This window comes from Lipotes vexillifer, unplaced genomic scaffold, assembly GCF_000442215.2.
Source record: "Lipotes vexillifer unplaced genomic scaffold, Lipotes_vexillifer_v1.1 scaffold311, whole genome shotgun sequence".
NCBI lineage: Eukaryota > Metazoa > Chordata > Mammalia > Artiodactyla > Lipotidae > Lipotes > Lipotes vexillifer.
In genome coordinates, this window is record NW_006791012.1 from 2,426,580 (window position 1) to 2,451,523 (window position 24,944).

At 41.8% G+C, this 24,944-nt stretch overlaps 1 protein-coding gene across 5 annotated transcripts in view; it reads right to left on the bottom strand.

The window, feature by feature from the left end:
- MEIS1 (Meis homeobox 1) overlaps positions 1 to 24,944 on the bottom strand; it is a 140,041-nt gene that overhangs the window by 53,937 nt on the left and 61,160 nt on the right. For all 5 annotated transcript variants that reach the window (XM_007464098.1, XM_007464097.1, XM_007464096.1 and 2 more), the window contains one exon: positions 8,679 to 8,824. In XM_007464098.1, the coding sequence (XP_007464160.1) occupies positions 8,679 to 8,824 (146 nt within the window). The remainder of the gene's footprint in view (positions 1 to 8,678; positions 8,825 to 24,944) is intronic.

Consider the following 24,944-nt stretch of genomic DNA (forward strand, 5'->3'; position numbering starts at 1 on the left):
GAGCCATGGCCGCTGAGCCTGCGCGTCCGGAGCCCGTGCTCCGCGACGGGAGAGGCCACAACAGTGAGAGGCCCGCGTACTGCAAAAAAACCCCAAAAAACAAAAAAACCCAGAAAACTTGGTAAAAGTAACATTATGTAGGCAGGAGATAATTGCATTTCTCTTAAAAATGAAATCGTCATTTTTGTGGAGTTCCTCCCCCAAGAAGTTTGGAAACTGACTTTTCTTTAAATAAGGGACAGGAATTATTCCTAAGCTTCTATAAACTGCAATAGAAATTTTCTACATTCATTGATCTTTCTTAGGATGAGTGTTCCAATTAACACCTCCTGGCCTCTGGATGTCCCAAGAACTTCCTAGGACACCGAATTCTCAAAGGGCATTCGTGTCATGGGAGAGCATGTGGGCTCTACAGGGATGCTAGCGACAAAGTTAATGTGAAAACAGACAAAAACTGATCGCAGAATATTAAGAACTGAAAAGCAAAGACACCTAAATGGTTAAGTTCATATATATTGCCCCATTTTTTTTCTGGAGAGATAATACCAGGAGGACATTCAAATACAAGCAGTGATTTAAATCAAACAAAGGTCTCTATTTCAGAAGATTTTGAATAATCCATTATAAAACCAAGTAACTTGTGTCTCATTTGAATATCAACTAACTTAGGGTGCTTGCATTTATAACATCAAGTTCCTTGAGGCCTATCTTTTCTTTAGAGCGTCCAAAGATAGAGCAATACTTCTTGTATTGGGAGCCACACTCCTTGGGCTATAATTTGCTGAGTGAAGGCATTTTGCAATAGCAAGAAAACACAAAATCTGAAAGGTCTTTGAAATGTTAGAAAATCGCCTGGCGTAATTCTTCCAGCTACTCCTCTGCTCTTGGAGGCTGCCCACAGGCCCACCAGGAAATGGACGCCTTATCTGAGTGTTCGAGGGCTCTCTCCTGCCTCCTGACACACTGAGCTGAGTATCCAGTCCATTGACGAAAGCCACCTTTCCCAGGCTCAGGACTCGCAAATGGAAGGACAAGCAGTATTGAAACACCAGCACGTTTGTCCATAGCAGTCATTTTGTTGTAAATCCGCACAATTACTATCATTACTACCTTGGAGCCTTAATAAAGCGATTTTTGCTGTCCCATGGCATTCAGTATACCTCAGGTAAGCTTGGCCCATAACCAAGAGGGTATCGTGACCATTGCAATGTGGTCTCCACTCTTTGCTTACCCTCTGGCATTGGCTTCCATCAGCAGAAACAGAAAAGTTAGAGCCCTGAACATAGCTATTTAGCGGATTAAAAGAAGTCAAATGGATCAGTTTTTCCCATCAGGATTGGTACGGATGGCAGGGGTTCAGAGAGATTTGTCTTATAGAAAAATGCCCAAGTATATAGGGACATATATGTACACAGAGTCATAATCACACTTCCGTAAGAAAGACCGAGATGTGATGAGGATATTTCCAGTTAAGTCAAAGTCTCCTAAATTACATGACATATAGATTTACTTCCCCTGGCAAAACAACCAATCAGCCAAACCAAACCAAAACACTGGAATCCTTCCTAAAACAAAACCACTGGATTGTCTGTCCATCAAACCTCCATTCTTTAAACCAAAGTACCTTCACTAGGAATCTTAAACACAGAAAGTAAAAAGCCAAACCTATGTCACAAAATATTCCTAAGGATTAGACTGAGTTAGTTTAAAAAATACGCTCACATATATGTACGTGATGCTGTAATTTTAATCTGAAAGATAAATTGAGGAGGAGCTGTTTCATATTCATTGACTGAGTTTAGCGTTTTATCTTCAAAAATGTATCATCACTAAGAGGTATCAGAAGACAGGACATTGATATATGCGTTGAAGTGTAAATGGCGAGCTAGTTTTCCAACAGTTATGTGCATGGGCAACCATCAACTTAATAAATTGTGCTTATATGGGCACTTCTGTTTTGAACCTAATCCTTCATTGAATCAACCCGATTAAGAGTATATCAGAAAACCTGGACTTCCCTGGTGGCGCAGTGGTTAAGAATCCACCAGCCAAGGCAGGGGACACGGGTTCGATCCCTGGTCCAGGAAGATCCCACATGCCTCGGAGCAACTAAGCCCATGCGCCACAACTACTGAGCCTGCGCTCTAGAGCCTGCGAGCCACAACTACTGAAGCCCGCGTGCCTAGAGCCCGTGCTCCGCAACAAGAGAAGCCACCGCAGTGAGAAGCCCGTGCACAATGAAGAGTAGCCCCCACTTGCTGCAACTAGAGAAAGCCCAAGAGCAGCAGTAAAGACCCAACACAGCGAAAAATTAATTAAAAAAAAAAAAAGAGTATATCAGGAAACCAAACTACAATGTATTTTTAACTTAGCCTTGGAAACAAAAGGAAAATTTTAGAATAAGCTGACAAATTGCCAGCCAGACGCTACAAATGTCCCTTATATAAGGCACCATATAAAGGCACCAACCATCAGTGAAATGAACAAACCGTTTGACTGAGCACAAAAATCTCAATCACACCCCGAAATTCATACAGCCCCAATCAGAGTTCATCTGCTTAAGAGTCCTATGCACCTGGATAAATGTACAATTTTAAAGTTGGACTTTTGTTTTTACTTTTGATTGTTTTTTTCCCCCAATGCCTCCTCGTCAACCGACTGTAATTCCCCCAGGTCAGAGGTGCATAACTAGGATGGGGAAGAAAGGCTGGGGCAAAGTGAAGGAGGTGTGCGGGAGGCTGGGAGGGAGCTCTGCCAGGTCACTAATGGCCTCTGGGGCAACAACTTGGAGAACAGGCTGATGCTTCGCCTTTGATCTTCTAATTCACAATGATCATTAGTATTAACTCCGATTCTTCTGGGTGAAGAATTCCAGCTGTAGCCTTTTCAGTTTACCTGACCTAAGAAAATTCATCACCCATCCCATTAGGATTTCAATAACCAGCTAAGAAAAAGAAAAAGGCAGTTGCTCCAGAATCTAGAAACCACTCGCTTCATTATTAAAACAGGGTTTATATGATGTATATTACAGAAGAATTAGGGCATTCCAACATTACCTCCAAGTCATTAAATAATCTATTCCATTTTCCTCCTGAAACAGATGACTCCCAATTGGGTAAAAGATATTCAGGGTCCTATCTAATCAAAGTTGAAATATGCTATCTCCAAAGTAGCAGAGATCTTTTAAAAGTAAGACAGAGGGATCTGTCATCTAAGCCTGTATTGATTTCGGCAAAGCCAAGCTCTGACCATCATCATGACTAAAGCCTGGGAAAGCGACCGGTAACCTCGTGTAAGAAAAAAGAGTAAGAACTGTGAAGATATTCTTCTTATGTATTTCAGAGAGCTCATTTTTGTTATGGGACATGGGCATCTGAAAGGAAAAAAAAAAATCTTCTCACTCCTTCATATTAGTTTTCAAGTATCTTAATTTAATAAGGTATCTGTAGATACCACATAATGAAAAAAGGATCAATGTTAGCTGCCATCTCCACAAGCCACCCTCCTTGGCTCAGGCATATGAACACAGAGGACTAGGTAGGACTGTCTTTCCCAAACACTTTGCACTACCCTGATTGACATTTTAGGTCAAAGTTCAAAAATATAGTCTTCCTGCCTTGCTACCTTCTTAGAACTAATGGTAGCTGAAGGATGCTAACTGGTAAGGCACAATAAGAATATTCACTGTTAAAATTGGCAAAGAATAGTGGTGAGGGATAGGAGGAGATATAGAAATGGTACGAGAGGAGCAAATTCCATCTGCTACCTAACTATGTGCCTCTGTATTAGTCCTCATCTCTGTGTCTGCCTTTTGACTTTCCGCTCACCTTGATCAACAAAATGGGTTATCTGGATACCAATGAGAAGTATTTTTTCATTCTAACAATAATTCATAATGTTTAGAGAGCAGTTCTTCCAAAATTGCAGGCAGAGATTTGATACTAAGATGTCTCCACCAGATCTTGTTACCAAAAGCAAAAACCAATGAAACAACATCTGTCTCTTCTAGAGCATTCAATTCCCAATTCAATTCCACTTACTCCATTCTTAGAGTGGCGGACCCGCAGGGCACTTTTCATCTAATAGTGTTTCTATGGCAACGCTATTCTCAACCTGGAAGATTCTACAACCCCTCACTTTGGCTTTATCCGCATTGAGAGGAAAGTCCTATAAATCAGAAATTGAGACATAAATTTCGCTACAGAAAAAAAAGAAATAGTATTTTCCAGGCTAGAAGTTGAAATAAAGAAAACAAAATCAAATAGCAAAATGTGTATATAACCTAGAAACAAAGTTTGTCTCTATAGTACCCAGTGGGATCCTCAAGGTCAGTGAAAGGATGAGGAATCCAAGAGAATGTGAATGCAAGTCAATTCACCTTCAGGATCACCTCTCCTACTGGTCAATGCCGAATGAGTCACACCTTGAATGGTTTCTTCACCTGAATTTGCAGGTATGCGTTTTAACAACCTCAACTCTCCCTAACTTTTCAGGATTCCTAGAGTACAGAAGCTCCATGCAGGAAAATATGTCACTGCATATTTTCAATAAGAACCATATTAACCCCTTTTCTATTTAGATTATATTTAAAATTGCAATATGTTAGGGTAGGAAAACAAAAAGAAAAAAGACCCTTGATTCTTTACCTTAAACACTGTATTTATTTCTTCTCTTCATTTTTACTAGCCCTTAGGCAGAAATCTCTGTAACGCTATGTAGCAAAATAACCAGTAATACGCAAAACACATCCAGCTTAAACATTATGACATAGCAGGTTATATTTACAGCTGGAATAATGCCCTTAGGAAGGAAAATAAATCTTGATGTGGCATATGCCCCTAAACTGATCATGACTATATAGTGACTCACGCCCAAATACTAAGTACTTTCTAATTGTTTGCAGTAATTTGTCTTCAGGCAAATGCAAGCATTTCTATTAATACATCCTTTTATTTTCTTTCGAATTCTCTGTCATTATCTAAATAATGTCAGTCATTCTTTTCAATTCCAGGGAATAGTTTCTTTCAGGAGAACTTCTCTAGCTATCAAAACTGGCAAAGGTTCAACTAAGTCTAAGCTGGAAATTCACATCACTGAAATTTCCTTTTACCCCATAATCACCAAAGTTTAAAACCTGTTTCCTTTTTCTTTTATTGTTTTTATTATATACAAGTATGTCCAGGTTAGCTTGCTAGAGACTGTGAGTCCGAAAACGAAGCTTTAGTTCTCTCTTTGGAGTAGTAAAATGTGCTACTGATTAAATCTACCTGTGACCAACTACAGAAAGGCACATTTTTCTTACGCAGCTGGGGTGCAAATCCAGAAAGGTTTTTTGATTCAGGGCCTATTCTACTCCTCTAACAAACAAAATGCTGAAAGCCCTTTCAAAGGCAGCTTTTTTTAACTGAATAAACTCAATGAAAAGATTGACCCATTTATTTGAAAAAGAAAAAAAGATAGCAATTTGCTTTCCAAAAGGTGTATGAGGTTTTGTAATATACCTTTGGCATTTAAAAAATTAGTTTTTTTACAGTGTGCTAATAAATTGTGATTGCTATTGTTTTAATTAGCCAGAGTTTCAGTTGCTCTTTTATATTTAGCAAGATTTCATAAAGGATCTCCTGGATAAGTTGCATTAATCATATAGCAAGAATGCGATCATCTAAAATGTGTACAGTCTTCCAAATGAATTGTGCATCCCTAAAGACCTCTCAGAATTTGAAATAAATTTGCTAAAGAATTAATACTGAGATAACAGTAGTTACTTACATGTGGACAAATAATAATAAAACTCTATACGTTTTCTCATAGTATTTTTATTATAATCGGCTCTTGACTATAAGTATTACCTAAACAGTTAATGCATTCTTTCAAGAAGTATAATGAGACAAGGAGAAGGCTGTTGCTTGGAACTGGAAATCTATCTACTCTCGCAATTGGAGAACAGGGACAGAAGGGAATCTTTCTCATTGGAAGAAGGAAAGGGGGAGAAAATTTAAATATATCTCCTCACTTTGCTTTTTAGATGATAGTATGAGAGCTTCTGCTTTTTAGAGACCATTATCATTATCAGTATTTTTGTATGAGCGGATGGCAGTGGAGTGGGGAAGGAGGGTGGAAATACCCAATGGAAACCAGGAAACAACGGCTATGAGCATTCTTAGAATGCCAGGGAGACATGGACAAATGGGTTCCCCCCTCAGGGTAGTGGTACAGGCCAGCACCGACCCTCAAACTGAAGGAAATTAGCCGGACCTCAAAAAATCAGACAGTTCATGAATAATTTCTGTTGCAACTGCCCCAATAATATATGGACCACAAAAAGCATTGCAGTGCAGGTAAAGTCATGCTGGCTGTTAAAAGGCATTTTGTTGTTGCTCTTTTTTTTTTTTTTTTTTTTTTTAAAGAAAATAATATAGCTCTTGGCAAGGTTCTTCACAAGGGTATGACCTAGAAAACCAGGAAATCTGGTGGATGAATAAAAGAACTTGCTTCTTCTCTCCTGATTCTGTCTGAACTAATATTTGATTATATTTTATTCAGGGGCACCTCAGCTTCGAGTGAAGCCAAAACTCCTTTGCAGACTGAAATGGAGGCTGACGAAGTCTATCTCTTTTTTTTCTGTTAGCATAGGAAACAGAGTTTGGTTGTAACTTCAGGGTCAACCGGATTTTGTCCCCTCCCCCCGCTCATCCTCGGGTTAGATCAGGTTAGCTGGTTGGCTCCAGTGACGAAATACCAGCACGGCTGCATCAGCACTTTTGCCCAATTGTCACTTCTTATCTCCCGCTGACTTTAAATGCCGTACTATTTATTTTTATTTATTTATTATTATTATTAATTTTTTTGCGGTACGCGGGGCTCTCACTGTTGTGGCCTCTCCCGTTGCGGAGCACAGGCTCCGGACGCGCAGGCCCAGCGGCCATGGCTCACGGGCCCAGGCGCTCCGCGGCACGTGGGATCTTCCCGGACCGGGGCACGAACTCGCGTCCCCTGCATCGGCAGGCGGACTCTCAACCACCGCGCCACCAGGGAAGTCCCCGTACTATTTATCTTCCATGCTATGCCCTCTAGACCCTAGTCCTTCCCCTCCCATTCAGCGGTGGTCAATAATCCTCAGCAGCAAACTTGCACAAGGCAGATCTCAAACTATCCACATAAATGCAACAAGTGTCAGGCAAGTAATGGCACCCGAATCAGGTTTCAGGTCAACCTAAGATGACGTTAAAAGCAGCTAAACCGCCTACATCTTCAACTAACTACCAGTATTAACCACCCCTAAAGCTGATTCCAAAACTATCAGCATAATCTAGTTACTGTTTGGAATCGTGGTGGGAAGAAGAAAAGGAAAGAAACTATTTTTTAGTTAGTTCTGCGGCTCTCGGTTTTTATTTTATTTAGGGATGCTGGAAAATCTGGATTAATTTATAGCCTCAAGTATTATTGGAGGCACAGCCTCTGTCCAGAGGAGCTGAACCAGCTTGGTCTCCCACATCCTCTGTTTGTCTCCCTGTATCAATATAAGTCACTGAGGAACATGGCTTTGAAAGTGGGTGAGGATGTGAGGGTCAACAGGTCTGGACACATTAGTGACAATGCAGAATTAACTTTGATACTGAAGGAGATCAAATGACTTTAAGAAAAGCAAACTATGCTAAAAATAGTAATATCAAAGGTTTGCTCCTAACATTTCTTTACAAAAACAAGATTTTTAACATTCATTCATTTTAGGCTAGTCTATGCTACGACCTGTCTAAATTTGTCCTTTGTCCCTAATATTGAAAGTACCCCTGGCCAACAATTTTGTTGATTTTTAATATATTATTTTACCCATAAATCTTCATTTCACCTTCTTCCTATGATGTCATTAAATCAATATGCACTTCCAAAAATATCCACCAAAATATTATGATTATAAATATTTTGAACATGAAATCCATTCAGAACAATAACCAAACAAAACAAATCCCTCGGTGGCATAAAGCCCCAAATCTCCAGTTTCTCACATCTCCAGGAGAATTCCTGCAGTGAAAACAGCAATACTCACACAGACAATATAAACTGTTACTCGGCTTGAAAAGTCACAAGGGACTACACAGGAAGAGCTGACTCTATATTGCTGTTTTCCTTTACAGTTCTAAATACAGGGACAACTTTCACTGTGCAGCTCTGACTCAGATGAACGTTTTGTAATGGCAGCCAGTACATTCAAACCACTTAAGAGCAAATTATGTGAGCAACCTGCCATTGCAACAAGATTTACATTTTTGCAGACCATTCGCCATAAAGGTCCACTAAAGCATTGGAAGAAATTAAGTCCTTCTCTCTGGGGTTTGTCTGACTTTGCTCTTAGTGGGACCTGGTCCTAGGTACTTGAAGAGTCACACTGAGAAAAACATCATCATTAACATACATACTTAAAGTCACAAGTGGACATGAACTCCTAAATCTTATAACTTACAAGAGTGAGCAAAATCGCAATAGCAAACTTCAAATAAAACTCCTAATTTGGGGTATGGATCTAGGAAACAAGTGCTAACACCTCTGTAAGAACTGTGGGCACACAGTGATTTATGAAATATTCCAAGTCCAGAGGGATCATTCTTCCCCCCTTTTTTCTATCAAAACTGGTTCATTGTCCATATTTAGTTTACATATGTCATTTAGAATCCACTTACTGTTAGATGCTGGAACAGCCACGCCCTCATGATATTTGTGGCTACTTTGGGAAAGATGCCACGCTTTTTGTGACGCTTTTTGTCCTTATCTGGATCATCATCGTCACCTGTGCTGGGGGAAGCTACACTGTTGTCCAAGCCATCACCTGCAAACATAGTGAATCAAATTTTGACTGATGCTACCTTAACATGCTTTATTCAAATAGAATGCCTTTGGATATAAACAAAACCGAAAGAGCAATATCAATGATTAATAGTTTATTTGGTACTCTTTTCTTTCTTTCTTTTTTAAGAGAAAGAGCAAGGTCTAGGCTCAAAAGTAGTCAGGTCTAAGGAACTTCTTCCAAAGAACATTGGAAAATGTCAAAGGGAATGGAGGGGAGTATCCAATCTCTTTAGTAGCTTTGTTGCCATGGTAATTATTCAGATGTGGATAGTGGAGACATGTTAAGTGTAACTCCTACTGGGGAGTTTAATATGGTGGAAACCATGAGCAGAGGTGCTGTCCATGCCTGGGTATTCAAATCCCACATAAAGTCATTGATGTCAACTTGTGAGAAGATGCATTTAAGACATCAACTATTTCCATAAGTGATCTATCTTAAGACTAAAGTAGGCCATGGAAATGTAGGTAATCCATCATATAAGCAGTCTGACATACGAATGCTTCAAATAGAATATAATTTTTCTTGTCACAGAAAGAGAGCATAAAGTTTAGTAAGGGAAAAACTCTTGAAATCAATTTTTAATTAGAAAACAATGACTATTTAAATCAAATAAAGAGATGTTAAATGAACAGTCAGTTGGGATTGTATTCCCCTAATAATCCAGGCAGTTTCTGAAAAATTTCTTCTAGATTTAAATTTTTCTCACCAAAAAGTCACCTGCTTACACATTCCTATACACTGGATACTACTTTTCCATTGATTTTTGTTATAACATTTAAGTTGTTTCTTCTAGATAATTTTTTGGCTCTGTGACACAATAAGATAAAGAACGTAGTATTCCTTTTAAAATGGCATATTGAATAAGAAAAAAAAAAGTGAAATTTCAGTTCATATAATCACACTGTCCAAAACAAGTCATAAGGTACAAATGGAAAGTAAACACTTGGCGTTTAGGCACAAATGTTAAAAGGGAAAACAACAGTGGACTAAACATACTACCCTAAAAAGTAGCTTAGCTTTTGTCAAACTGGTACCCCAGCTCTCTCAGTGGAAACTACTGGCTTTTAAAAAGGGACAGGTTGATCTGGGCCCAGAAAGAAGAGTTAGAGTGGCGAGGCTTAACAATGAACTTGCACACTCCCTGGGTTTACTGGGAGACCTGTGCACATGGCCTAAAGAACTCTGGTAAGACTGCACATGGGAACTAGCCTCAGATTCCTTTGGATCGCGTCATGAATTTCTGTATTCCTTGCTTCTTTTATCTAAATATCCTACACACAAAAAGAATTCTCTATTTTTAAAAAAATTTTATTGAGGGCTTCCCTGGTGGCGCAGTGGTCGAGAGTCCGCCTGCCGATGCAGGGAACACGGGTTCGTGCCCCGGTCCGGGAAGATCCCACATGCCGCGGAGCGGCTGGGCCCGTGAGCCACGGCCGCTGAGCCTGCGCGTCCGGAGCCTGTGCTCCGCAACGGGAGAGGCCACAACAGTGAGAGGCCCGCGTACCGCAAAAAAAAAAAAAAAATTATTGATAGTTGATTTACAATGTTGTGTTAATTTCTGCTGTACAACAAAGTGACTCAGTTATATATGTACATATGTATATTATTTTTCATATTCTTTTCTATTATGGTTTATCACAGGATATTGAAGAATTCTCTATTTTGATTTCAGTTATTTCAGTCGAATCTAAAGTAGTTAGGTTGTCATTAATCAGTTGTTCTTAGCAGAGTTCCCTCAGGAAACTCCCCCCGCCACCCCTCCCCGCAAAAGAAAACTGCCCCCGGAATTACCTTGACTTGTACTGAGTTGAAGTTTAAAAACTTTGTTGGGTGAGAGACAGACTGATTTCGACATTTCTGCTAGGATGACAGCATATGCCACAAACACAAAACTTTTGCAGAACTTTTCTGTTGAATTTTTATCAAATTAAAATTCATAATTTCATTGTATTCGACGTTTTGTTGACAAAAATCGTATATTCTGTAAAAGGTCCATGGAATCGTAGCTGTGTTCTCAGTGAAAAAGATCATAAAGACCCACAATTCCCAAGCCCTCACTGTATCAGTGAAGAAAGTACTTGTGATCCTGCTGGATGATTTGCTCAAGGGGGGTGGTCCAGGCAGGACGAGACACCCACGTCCCTAAACCAGGGCTCCTTCCACCGCACCGCACCTTTGATTTGCATACCCAAGTGTTTTTTTTTGTTTGTTTTCTTGGGGTTTTTTTGCGGTACGCGGCCCTCTCACTGTTGTGGCCTCTCCCTTTGCGGAGCACAGGCTCTGGACGCGCAGGCTCAGCGGCCATGGCTCACGGGCCTAGCTGCTCCGCGGCATGTGGGATCTTCCCGGACCGGGGCACGAACCCGTGTGCCCTGCATCGGCAGGCGGACTCTCGACCACCGCACCACCAGGGAAGACCTACCCAAGTGTTTTATAAGGAGTCTCCTTGGATTTGCCTAATAAATTCTTAGGAAGTCCAATATTTAAAGAGGCTTTTTATTCAGAGAAGCAATTCACCATATAAAATAACAATTCATTAAAAAAACATGAGAAAAAAAACAAACTCAAAAGCATTTAAATTTTCAGTGGGCTAATCCACTTTTAATATGCAAGAGGTAACCAAGGAAAAGAAACATATTACTTGATCACTGATTAAAAAGCTTCTGACCTAAGGACACAGTTTTTCACCACCTCGCCCATGATTGTTTTCAATCTTAAAAAAAAAAACAAAAAAATAGCCTTTCTCTCCATCTCAAAACCCCTTCAGATTAATTTAGCAGGCAATGCCTCGTGCCTGCCTTGAAGAGAATTCATTGATAATTTATGGAAATATCTACTATAATCCAACGGAGATGACTTTTTTCCAGCTTTGTGCATCAATAGATAATCAAGGCCTTAAAGCAGCCTTAGCTTCCCATTACCTCAGGCAAAAGAATTCCCGAAAGCGTGCCTTGAGGGCACCTGAATTATATACTGCATTAAGAGAGGAAGGCTTTCTGCATTCCACGTGTAACACTCACCAGAACCTTTCCTGTTTATTTCTGCCATATGAAAGCAGAAGCATTAGGAACAGAATTGTTTAAGTGAAGACTTATGTAGATACAATGGAGAAACCTTTCAAGCAAGAGCCAGATCACCCCCCATCAGTCCCTGGCAGTGACCTCTCCCGAATAAAAGGTTTCTATTACATCATTAACTCAAGCCAAAAACAGCCTTGGCTTAATGCTCAGTTTGTTCTTCCTACTGTTTTTAGGCAAATACAGCTACTTTACTCCCATCTGGGAGGGAAATTACACTGCTGGGTTGTAATCTAAGACAAGATTTTCATTGGAAGCAAATGCTTTCAATCCAGTGTAAATACTGGTGCATGTTCAGAAAAGCCTAAAACAATAAACCCTGCTCCTTCCCGACACAAGTTAGGGAAATGGAGAGGATGGGGACGGAAGAGAGCATAACAAAACAGACGATTCTCAAAGCAAACACTTTTCATAGATTTTCATAAATTGTTTAACCTCTTCCACTTCCTAAAATGGAAAATTGATCTCGAAACGTCTCCACCTCAGAGGAAAGTCTCAATGGCCAATTGTACCTTGCACATTTCCATCCACTCTGCAATGTGATACAGTCACCTCTCTGCGGTCTCTAGAGGATTTATTTCCTTTTTATTTTTAAGATCACTAAACAAACTTGGAGGACCGCCGGCTGACCACACGGCAGCAGGCAGCAGCTCTGAGCCACATTTGTAAAATGTCAGCAGTGACTTCATTCCTGGAGCTGACTTCTCCTGCCACCAAATGAAGGCAAACTGAAAAGGTGGAAATAATCATAAAAATGATGCTAGTCCATAAACAAGCTTACAGCCTCATTAGGATAGCAGTAGGCTCCAGTGGGTGATTTATGCTCGTTTTGCTGATGCTATGAGGAAATGCCATAGGGCGACTTTAGCCAATTGCTAATGCGTTCTGACAGCTTCTTAGCAACTAGTGCAAGCAACGGTGCGGCGTTTGCTAGTGACAGAAACCGAAAATGTCATATTATCTGCCCATGTGTCATGAAGTCCGTGTGGCAATTAACTAGCAGGCCAGTGACTGAGGGGCCAGAGGCTCCTGAAAATGGCCTTTGGCTATGCAGAGGCAGCCAACGGGCGCTGAGCCGCACACGGGCCACATTCTAATGCAGAAAGCTACTTTCCTGCGACTTCCCTGGCTCTGATGAGACTGAGCCACTCAAATTCCCCCTGGTCCCCTCACTGAAGTGCCACTCCGGGCTCCCTTCTCTCTCTGGGCACTGGCTCCGGCGCTATCAGAAGACTCTAAGGTGATCTGCTTTGATCTGATCGTCCAAATGGCTCCTTAATTGGCACTACCTGTTTCTGTGCTCTTGGGACACTGGATTCAAAGGTGCCAGCTATTTTTCTGCTCTCTCACAAATGAGTCTAAAAGGATTTCAGATCACTGAAGCAGACTCCTGGCCTGTCAGATGGCTGGGAGCAGAGGAACTCTGGGCAGCCACAAAACACTGTTCAAAAAACACCAGGCTTCTAACAAGCAGGGGGAGAATCCTGGCCACACTTTTCAGGTTGCGAGCTCTCGAAACCATGCGCTATATGTCAAACTGTCAAACCTTTCAGCGTGGGCCATTTGCCCTTTCAAATAATATTTAAGAATTGTTTTTACAAAATTTTATAGGCCATGGTCTAGTGAAAGAGGCCAACCAACAAAGAAAGGAATTTGTACTACAATTCGTCTATGGACAATTTCTTGTGAGACCTGGGTCCGTCCCAGCGGAGCAAGGCAGGTGACCTGTGACAGCTCCCAGGCTGTCAGAGAGCTCAGATTTCAAACATGCTCAACTCAAACATCCCTGGTCGCCTATTTAAGCATGCCCAGGCATTTAGACTGCGCTATCTCGTGCCTTTCAAGGCAGGATAAAGCGGCATTTATCGTATTCAGGCCATTCAATGGGTCAGACTGACCGTGTCAGCGGGGGCTCCTTCCCGGCAGGTCAACGTCTGACTCCCATTTTTCTCTGCCTCCTAACTCCCTCTCTCCCTCCAGGACCACCAGTCCCCAAAACCTATTCTGAGGGAGGAAAAAACAAACCCCCCAAAAGCGCCTGACATTTACATCACAAGGGCTGGGCACTTCCGGTGGCAGTGGGCCAGCAGGTAGAAATAAAATGGGTTGTCCATCAGAGGGTTCTTTATGCCACAGAGGCAAAACTCCTAATTAGGGAGATGAACTTTCAACTGCCAGGGCAAAAGAACATGTAAGGTTGTGGACCCTACTGTTTTGCTAGAAACCAAGCTGGAAAACACCCCGCTTCAAGATCATTTCATTGACAATTTGGTTAGTGAGACGCCATGGTTTCAGGCCACGTTATCTCCTTAACCTTTACTTTTCTCCTCTTCGAGCGTTTAGAAATAGAGTCTTTGTCCCAAAAATGTACCTAGACTCAAAAATCAAGGCCAGTTATAACCGTATCTTTCGATACTCAGCCAATTCTGTTGTGCCTTGAAAGCTGTCTCAATGGTCAGTGCAAAGCCCTCCGAGGACTGTACAGCTCATGTTATGAGGTGGCTAAATTTTCATCCAATATTAAGGGTTTCTGTTTTTCTCTTGTCTGTTTTCTCACATAGCACTTCTCCGTGAGAGAATATGGCCTTTCGTCCCTTAAATGGTGTGTAGAACATTCCCGCCTTTCTAGGGGCCCCTGGTGCAAACATCCCCTCGGTATGGGGAGGTCGGGTTTCCTTTGTAGTCGAGCTATCTGGGTGTGCCAGGTTGCTAGGAAAAATGTAAAAACTACCCCAAAGCCACTTCTCCAGATCCTGGCTGTGTCTACTTAGCCAGAAGTCAGAGGGGATAATGTTTCTGTGTTATGTTAAGAGGATAAATGGTGAGAATTATAACAAGCCTTTCTCAGGAACCGGCTAGAATACTTCAGAGGCTTTAAGGAGGTGTTTTGTCTTCATTTAGAATGTGTAATAGCTGCCAGAATGATTTTTCTAAAACACATATCTGATCGTATAACCCTGGCACTTAAAATCCTTCTGCAGCTGCCCTTTGCCTTCAGGATAAAGGTCACACTTTTTAGCCTGGCGTAGAAGGCCTTTTGTGATCTCTCTCCGGGGTGTGTTTGTTTGCAGCCCGTCTTCTGCAGGTCCCCGGGGGCACCGCACTCGACGCCCTGCCCCCTACCCCAGTCCTGAGCCCACCTGACGTTCTCGGGATCTCACTGCACACATGGATCTCTCACACCTCTTTGTGTTCCCCTGTGCTAGTCCGTTTCCCTGGCAAACTCCTCTGTGACCTTTTAGGTTCGGTTCAACTGCCATCTCCTATAAGGAGTGTTTTTTTTTTTTTTTTTGGCGGTACGCGGGCCTCTCACTGCTGTGGCCTCTCCAGTTGCGGAGCACAGGCTCCGGACGCGCAGGTTCAGCGGCCATGGCTCACGGGCCCAGCCGCTCCGCGGCATGCGGGATCTTCCCGGACCGGGGCACGAACCCGTGCTCCCTGCATCGGCAGGCGGACTCTCAACCACTGCGCCACCAGGGAAGCCCATCCTATAAGGAGTTTTTTGCTGGACTCTAACTCTCTTTAGTAATCCTCCCCAGTCCGGAGTGATTTTTCTTCTCCTGGCATTCCTCCACCCAAACACACGTCATACTCTACTAGCACTGTTCATTTCCGTGTATGTCCCCTCAACTTGATTATAGAATATTGTGAAAACAGGGACCTGGTCATACTCCTCACTAAGATTCTCTAACCCCAGGGTTACCCCTGTGTACAGGGTACAGACTTGTCAATTGCTTATTCAGTGAATGTGTGAATGCATCTTTTTTTCACTGTATGGAGAAAACTGTAGTTTCAATTTCCCGCTGTTACAATTCTTTTTGATACACACCTAAATGAAACTCTTGAAAAATATTCACCAATGAAATTCAATGAAACGTAAGAAAACATTTTTTTAAATGCATTCTCGGGCTTCCCTGGTGGCGCAGTGGTTGAGAGTCCGCCTGCCGATGCAGGGCACACGGGTTCGTGCCCCGGTCCGGGAAGATCCCACATGCCGCGGAGCGGCTGGGCCCGTGAGCCATGGCCGCTGAACCTGCGCGTCCGGAGCCTGTGCTCCGCAACTGGAGAGGCCACAGCAGTGAGAGGCCCGCGTCCCGCAAAAAAAAAAAAAAAAAAAAAAGCATTCTCCAAAGCTGGGAAGTTTCCTTAGAGTTTTTACGCTCATCTTGGACAAGAGATGGACGAAGAGTTACAGTATCAGACTTCTTTATAATGTTTACCATAACCCTTTAGAAATACACCCCTACTCCCTGCAATTACAACTTAAAACTATTTACCTAACTAAAATTTCTTGCTGTTTCTCCATTTTTCCTGAGTTCACCTTTTAAAAAGTAAAGCAAAAGTTATTTGTCTCCTTCTGCATTTTCCCCTCAATGAATTAATTATACCACTCCCCGCACCCTTGACACACCTCTCAGTTTTACCCTAGTAAAGAATCTCAGCTGTCTCTAAGCAGACAATTTGACCCTGAGCTCAGACTCCAGACTCACACTTTATAGATATGGTACAAACACAGAACTCTAGAACTGTGGTTTTGCCTTGGTTTTGCCAAGTCATTGTGTCAGTCTCTCCCACAGCATTCCTCCACACCTGTCTCAGCAATTCTTCAGCAACAGGTTATCTGAGGACATTAATATCTGATACTGTTACAGATTGACATGCCACAGAATCCTAGGAAACATTAGCAAGGTTTTTGCAAGATAAATGAAAACATAATACAACCTCATAAGTCTTATTAAACATTTTCAAAATAAACAGAGTAAACTTTCTATATCTTCAAATCTGAGGCCAACAGACATATGTAATAGTCTAAATCCAATGGTTAACTTTTTCATTTAACTTTAATTAGGGTTCTGTTAGCTCAGCCTCCATTTTGTATGTCTTCTCACCCTGAGGTGTTAAAGGTTTCCTTGTTTTTAGTTCAAAAGGATTTTCAGTTGATCAAAGGTAAGCACACTCTCATATATTTTATTTTACCACCATGGCTTTCCTGAAAATTTTGACATAGTTCCTTTGGAAACCAAGATGAGGTGTTGTTAGTACCTGCCCTGGCAGTGCTAAGTCCTAGAAGGGGCTTCACAAATAACCAATGGGACAGATATACCAATGGCACGGATCGAAAAGATGGAGCTAAGGTGAGCAGGGGGGAAGATTAAGAAGAGCAAACTTTAAATAAACATATTCTTGGCACTTATAAAAGAAATGTCTAGCTACGCTTCCAAAGGCTGGCTTCACAGAGATTCGCTATGAGGCTTTTCCTTTCTAGTCGAATTTAGGCTTGTTAAACAGTGACAGATATTTGTCAATAGCTAACCACTGTGGAATGAGCTCACAGCCTCACTCTGCCCTTTAGTGGACTCCTGACACCACAGAAACCCCAGGGAAGAGATGGAGAATCAGAGCCTGCAGGCAGGAGCTCTCTCCATGAACCTACTGCCCCTTTTCTAAAGAGTAAATATAGCACGGAAAAGTGAGCTCTGGGGCTTCCCTGGTGGTGCAGTGGTTAAGAATCCACCTGCCAATGCAGGGGACACAGGTTCGAGCCCTGGTACGGGAAGATCCCACATGCCGCGGAGCAACTAAGCCCGTGCACCACAACTACTGAGCCTGCGCTCTAGAGCCCGTGTGCCACAACTACTGAGCCCACGTGCCACAACTACTGAAACCCACGTGTCTAGAGCCCATGCCCCGCAACAAGAGAAGCCACCGCAATGAGAAGCCACCACAATGAGAACCCGCGCACTGCAACAAAGAGTAGCCCCCGCTCGACGCAACTAAAGAAAGCCCGCATGCAGCAATGAAAACCTAATGCAGCCAAAAATAAATAAATTAATAAGTAACCCCCCCAAAAAAACAGTAATTCTAAAATAAAAATAAAAGTGAGCTCTGGATATGTAACCACCTTGTGTACAACCTGTCACTCCTATCATTCATTCATTCATTCATTTAACAAAAATGTACTTAATTCTTACTATGTCCCAAACACGAATGCCAACCCCCTAGAGACACAAATGGTGAACCAAACCAGAAAGAGTCCCTCTTTCTATGTGCTTTCTAGTTAGAGGGCACAGACGTTAAACAAAATAGTCACAGCAATAATTGTGCAACTGTACTCCATCAGAAAGAAACATAAATCTTTGAGTGTGTGGAACAAAGGATATTGACTGAGGTGGGAGTGATCTGGAGCAGAAGTCTGAAGGGTAGAGAAAAGTCAATTAGGTATAGTGGACAGTCTAAAAGGGCAGAGGGCAGGGAAAGTATTGCAGGCCATTGGAATCACATGTACAAAGGCCCTGCCTGTCTGGGGGAAGCATGAGACAACCACAGTACTGGGACCTGGGCAAGCAGGACAAGAGGTAACTGGAGAGGTAAGAGACGCAAGACCACACAGGGCCTTGGGGGCCATAGTCAGGATTTGGGTGTTCATCCCTAGGTTTCTAAGAGTCGTGACCTCTAAGTGTATTTCCGTGGGGTCACCAGTGTCCTCTCCATTGCATGCCCTGACATTATATAAATTTTACCACACAAAGCCTCATCCTCCAGTGTCTCTTTTAGCTCCACCTAGCAAATCCCTACTTTCCAAACCAAGATTGGAGAATGAAGGACAACGGACGAACAATGAGTCTATTCAGGTAGATCCCAATTTGGGCACCAATTATATTCTGAAGTTAATTTGTAAGCAGGTCTCTTGGACATTAGAACAAATTTCCACATAGAAGTCTGTTATGAATGGTGATAGTTTCCAATTCTTGTTTATCAAAAGCCAAAGTAATTCATTTAGTGAATGAAGCTCTAACTGACATGTGAGTCCTGGGTTCAGGAAGTCAGAAAGTGCAAAAATATGGAGGAAGATGAGTTCCTTCTCATATTTCTGTGCATAGAGTCAGCCTAGGAAAATATTAAAATATATATGATTGCCTTTAGTACCTCTTTTTCTGTATCTCTCCTCTGCTACGTAGCTTTCCTTTCCTGGAGTTTCCAAGTATCCCAATGCCTTGTAGAGGCACTTGGCCTCCCAATTATGGTCACATCACCTGGACCGATTCTATTCCTGCTATGAATTAACACTCATCATCATCATCTCCCGCCAATCACAATAACCAGCCTTTAAGTCTACTTGACCTGAGCCAGAGTTTAGGTAGCAAGCAACCTGAAAGAATTAGTTCGGACTAGGAAATGAATAACTGATGCCTCCCTCACCTTCCCAGAAGTACTGGCATTTTTAAAAGATTTGTTAATGTAAATGAATCTTTAATGGAAGAATTTCAGGAAGAGAAATAAAGTGTTTAAAAATACGTAGCTTGTGTATTTTTGATCAATGGATGCCAATCTCTCAAAAAAGCCCAGGGTCACTTTCCTAACTGATGATTACATCCTGCTATCCCCTCCCCACCCCAATCCCCTGCTTCTATTTGGGAAGTCACATGCTTCTGAACACCCCACAGTTTCTCACAGAAACTGTGATGACAGTAAATGCATCCTGTAGATGTAAAGCATGGAGGACAGGAGTTAAGAAATCCAAGTTGGACATGTGTGTGTGTGTGTGTGTGTGTGTCTGTGTGTGTCTGTGTGTGTGTCTGTGTGTGTAGGTCGTTCATAATTTGGGTGTTTGTAACTCGGGGAGGATTGCCAGCCTATTGAAATACATTGGGAATAACTTTCCCAATAAATCATGCATTCTGTTAAGCTTCTATCTTCATTGTCAGCTCAAATCATGCATGTAACTGTGTGAAAACTATGGAAAGAAATATATTAAATAACCGAAACCCAGAATGAAAATATCTGCTGGATTTTTACAGAATACAAAAAATTTTTTTTGTTAAAATTTTAACGTGCAGTTGATGGGATTAAAGGAAGAAACTGGGCTTTCTAAATTCATGGAAAGTAAGATTGTCAGTTGGAATCAATCAATAATCATATTTATAGTTTCCTTCAGATTTAGTTTATCAGAGTGTTCGTACAAGTAGAGTACCGTGGACAGATAAAACATACACCAAAAATCAGATAAATTTTCCACTTTTTTTTCTTAAATCATTGCACTTTGTTCTTTTGAGATAGGAATATCTTTTTCTAGTAATTCAATATGACTTTTTGACTTGAATTCCCCTCAGGGGAACACAGCAAATTAGTTGCCTTCACACAGAGGACAAATAGCAATGATGAATAAGAAAGAAGAAAAAAACACATATTTTGCTCATTTTTCATCCATTCAGCATTTTTTTTTTACAACTAAACACCATGGAAAATCCCTGCAAAAACAGCATAACTTCTTAATGAAGCCTTAGAAACTTCAGGATGTGCGTGCGCTGCAAAATATTACTGAAATCTATGTATTTATACTAACTATAAAACAAAATGGAAATCCCCGACCTTTTTCTAAGAAACAAACAGAATACACTTCAACTGCAAAGGTAAAACAGTATAAAACCATAAACTTTTGTTCTGAATCAACATCTTAGAAAGCATTTTAGGACCCAGTATTTTGCCTATTTTTTTAATATTACAGTAATGTATGACAAGTTCGTTGCTTGAAATATTCTGCCCCCAAAATATTAAATATATACTAATGAATGGTCACAAAGTTCTATCTAACCATGAAAATAAATGTTTTGTCAGTGAAAAAACCAAAAACCAAAAACCAAAACACCAAAAAAACACAAATGTCACCCATACATGGGATCTTATAGACAGGCAGACAGACAGACATAGACACACACACACACACACACACACACACACACACACACACCCCATTTATTTTTGTGATATCTTCAAAAGCTTGCCAGATAATTTATTTTTAAACATGCTCTGCATGTGTATATGTATATTATACATATATAGATATGTGTGTATACACACACACTTTTACACAGACAGGATAACATTTATTTATCCAAGAGCTCACTTCAACAATTATATAGGATACAATTAGAAGTAGGATTTTAAAAATATTTCTAGCATAAAGATGAGAAGCAGTGGGTGACTTCCCTCATGGTCCAGTGGTTAAGAATCCACCTTCCAATGCAGGGGACGTGGGTTCGATCCCTGGTTGGGGAACTAAGATCCCACATGCCACGGGGCAACTAAGCCCACGTGTCGCAACTACAGAGCCCATGCGCCGCAACTACTGAGCCTGCATGCTCTGGAGATCGCGCACTGCAACTACTGAGCCTGCATGCCGCAAGGAAAGATCCCATGTGCCATGGGATCCCATGTGCCACAACTAAGACCCAACGCAGCCAAATAAATAAATAATTTTTTTTAAATGTTAAAAAAAAAAGATTAGAAGCAGTGGTTCTCAATTTTGGCTACACGAGGAATCACCTGGTAGCTTTATAAATGCTGATGCCTTATGCTATACCAGAGAACAATTAAACTAGTATTTTGGAGGGTGAGAGTCCGGCATTAGTGAGTTTTAAAGCTCCAAGATGATTAAAATGTACTGGATTAGAATCACAGATTAAATGTGGTAAAGCTCATAAACTTTTCACAGAGAAATGACCAAAAGCCCCTTAATCAGAGAATTGTTATATTTATTTTAGATACAGTTTTTAAAAGTTTACTCATCTGGTTTCCTGCCTTATAGTTTGTAGGCCAAAAGCTTTGTAAAAATATAGGATGATGAAGAGGCAAAAAATAAGCACCTAAGAAGCGTAGCACAGCCGGGCCCTTTAGCATTGGGGAAATCAGCCCAATGAATGCCAAACAGGCTGTATAGACAGGAAAAGATATGGTGCAGGGCCATAACTCATGGACCTTCTGACTTTCAATTTTCTTTAAGTTGATTATAATTAGATATGATAGGGCATATGTGTAGTCTGGAAACACTTTCATTAAAAATGTCACTCAATTTTTTTTTTTTTTTTTTTTTTTTTTTGCGTTACGCGGGCCTCTCACTGTTGTGGCCTCTCCCATTGCGGAGCAGGATGCGCCGGCTCAGCGGCCATGGCTCACGGGCCCAGCCGCTCCGCGGCATGTGGGATCTTCCTGGACCGGGGCACGAACCCGTGTCCCCTGCATCGGCAGGCGGACTCTCAACCACTGCGCCACCAGGGAAGCCCCTAAATTTTTTAATATTTAAAAAAGTAGGATTCTGTTCATCTGGACCACATCACTCTTGAATGACTCCAGATAAACCAGGATAAGGTGTCTCCATTCTGTAGGAACTCTACCCCCGTGTTTGCCCTGTCTTCACTGCTCTGTGTGGCTGGGTGAGCAGAGCCTTTGCAATGAGCACTGTGACATGGTTAAACGCGGGGCACCAGTCCACCCTGACTTGCCCTGGCTTCCCGGGGAACTTCCCTCCAGACACTCGTGGGCACTTCCCTCCTCATCCCCTACTGATGCCCTTTTATTCTGCTCTCAGTTTATAAGGAGGTATGAGGTAAGGTCATGGTGTATGCAGGAAGGGCACCAGGGCAGCTGAAGGTGGATCACCATGGATGAGAGAGTGGGACTCACCTCCTGGGGCAGAAGTTGGAGCAAGAGGAAATGCCACGGGTCAAGGAGGAAAAAAGAGATGATATTCTGCATAGATTTCTTTGCACGCAAAGTCAAATGGAATGAGGTTGTGAAATGTTGATTAGCAAGTCTTTGGGGAGAATGAAGAGATTATTAAGTATAGTTAGCAGGAAAATGGGCAAGAAAGAAGTTGGGAGTTTGAAAAAAATGTAAGTTATTCTCTTATTTTAAGCCATCTAAAAATCCAACAGTTCCTGAAAGAAAAGGTTTGAGAATTGCTGGCCTGTGACGACACCTAACTTTCTCTCCTCTGATTATCCAAGGCTCCGGTTCTTTTGTAGATTTGTGGTGCCACACACACCAATCACTCAGTTAATTAGGGACAGGCGCCTGCTGTTCAAAATCAGCACACTCTGAAAAGTGGCGACTCGACTTTGGTGGGCAGAGTAAAGATAAAACTTTTTAGAGCAGTGCCACCCGAACTTCCATGTTTATTACATAAAACACCAGGGATCTTGTTAAAATGTAGTTTGGGATTTAGTAGGGAAGAAGCCTGAGATTCTGCCTTTCTAACAAGCTCCTAGGAGCTGCGGATGCTGTGCTGCTGGTCCAAGGACCACAAGCTTCATCCCAGCAAGGCTCTGGAGCATCTTTCCCCATGGGCACCTAAAGCCAGCTAGTCTGCTGGGTGCATGCAGATGCCTAGCTATAGTGCAAGATGGGGACGGCCTCCTGTCCCTCCACACAATGAAATGTACCTGCACCCGCTGGACAAGGCTGAGGGCAAGGCTGTTCAGGTCCTCATTTGAGCAGGCAACCCACTGACTGGAGTATGGAAACAAGCCAGGATGTCTCCCACTGGCGACTCGTTTCTCTGAGTGCTACCGCCCTTCTCCTTCTCATCTCCTCAGCATGTAGTATACCTCACTTCCTGTCTCCTACATTGGAGGTGTTCTAAGAGAATAGTTTAGCCTCTGGAGTTGGATTGCCTAGGTTCATAGAAGTCTCATCTTCCCCATTAATAGTTGTGTGACCCTGGGCAAGTTATTTAACCTCGCCAAGCCTGAGTTTCACCCCTTCTTAAAAAATGAGCATAGTAATAGTACTTATACCTTAGAGGTATTGGCAGGTGAAGTAAAATAAGCTGCCTTCATATATACAACGGAGTATTACTCAGCCATAAAAAGAAACGAAATTGAATTATTTGTAGTGAGGTGGATGGACCTACAGACTGTCATACAAAGTGAAGTAAGTCAGAAAGAGAAAAACAAATACCGTATGCTAACACATATATATGGAATCTAAAAGAAAAAGGCAAAAAATGTTTCTGAAGAACCTAGGGGCAGGACAGGAATAAAGACGCAGATGTAGAGAATGGACTTGAGGACACGGGGAGGGGGGAGGGTAAGCTGGGACGAAGTGAGAGAGTGGCATGCAAATACATACACTACCAAACGTAAAACAGATAGCTAGTGGGAAGCAGCCGCATAGCACAGGGAGATCAGCTCGGTGATTTGTGACCACCTAGAGGGGTGGGAGAGGGAGGGTGGGAGGGAGACACAATAGGGAGGAGAAACGGGGGGGATATATGTATACGTATAGCTGATTCACTTTGTTATACAGCAGAAACTAACACACCATTGTAAAGCAATTATACTCCAATAAAGATGTTTAAAAATAATAATAGTAAGTTGCCTAGCGTGTTTAACTCGACACTTGGCAGTGGTGGCTCAGCTCAGTGAATGCTAGTCCCCGTGGTGACTTGCTATGGAGGACATTCTTTGAGCAAGGGGACATTTATCCTGATCCCCTCACCCCAAGTAAGCAAACAATCATTGCCACTCCTGTCGTGGTTCCTCCTCCCCCCATCCTGTTCTCATTCCCAGGAGTCAAATTTTTCCAAAACATATACACCCACTCTCCTAGCATGGCAGGTCCTTTTCCTTTTTTCTTTTCTTCTGTTTCCCCAAAGAACCCTGCAGTGACACAGAACTTTGTGAGTGGGCTTCAGAGTAAAACAGGTGAGCAGTGCAGCCTAAACAGTCCTATCGCATGAAGCTGGTAGCCTATGGCTGAATGGTGGTACGCTGGAAACAATTTTTATTAATATAAGTTCTCACTTCCCACACAAAACAGATTATGCCCTCTGCTCTCTAAATAATATTTCTGTGGCAGTTGTCACTAGCAAAGGTTTTTGTTCTTGATTTACAAATACGGGGGGGAAAAAAGTGCTATAATTTAAGAAAGTATCTTTACGGTCTAGGAAAATCAAGATGCCCTAAAGAATAACAGGGCTAATTGTCAATTATAGTCCATCCCTTGTCTAGATAGTAAGAATAATAGTAATGATAAAAACTAACATTTATTGAGCACCTACTAGATACTTGAAACAGTGTTTGGCCTTTATTTTCAATCAACTAATCCTCACCAAATCCTTAGACATTAAAGTTAGATTATCATGGTAAAAACAAATCAATTTCTCCATATTTTAAAAACCCTTTACGTGTCATGGATCTTTCAAAGACTATTTTAGTAGCCAAGAGAAATAACTCATATTTACT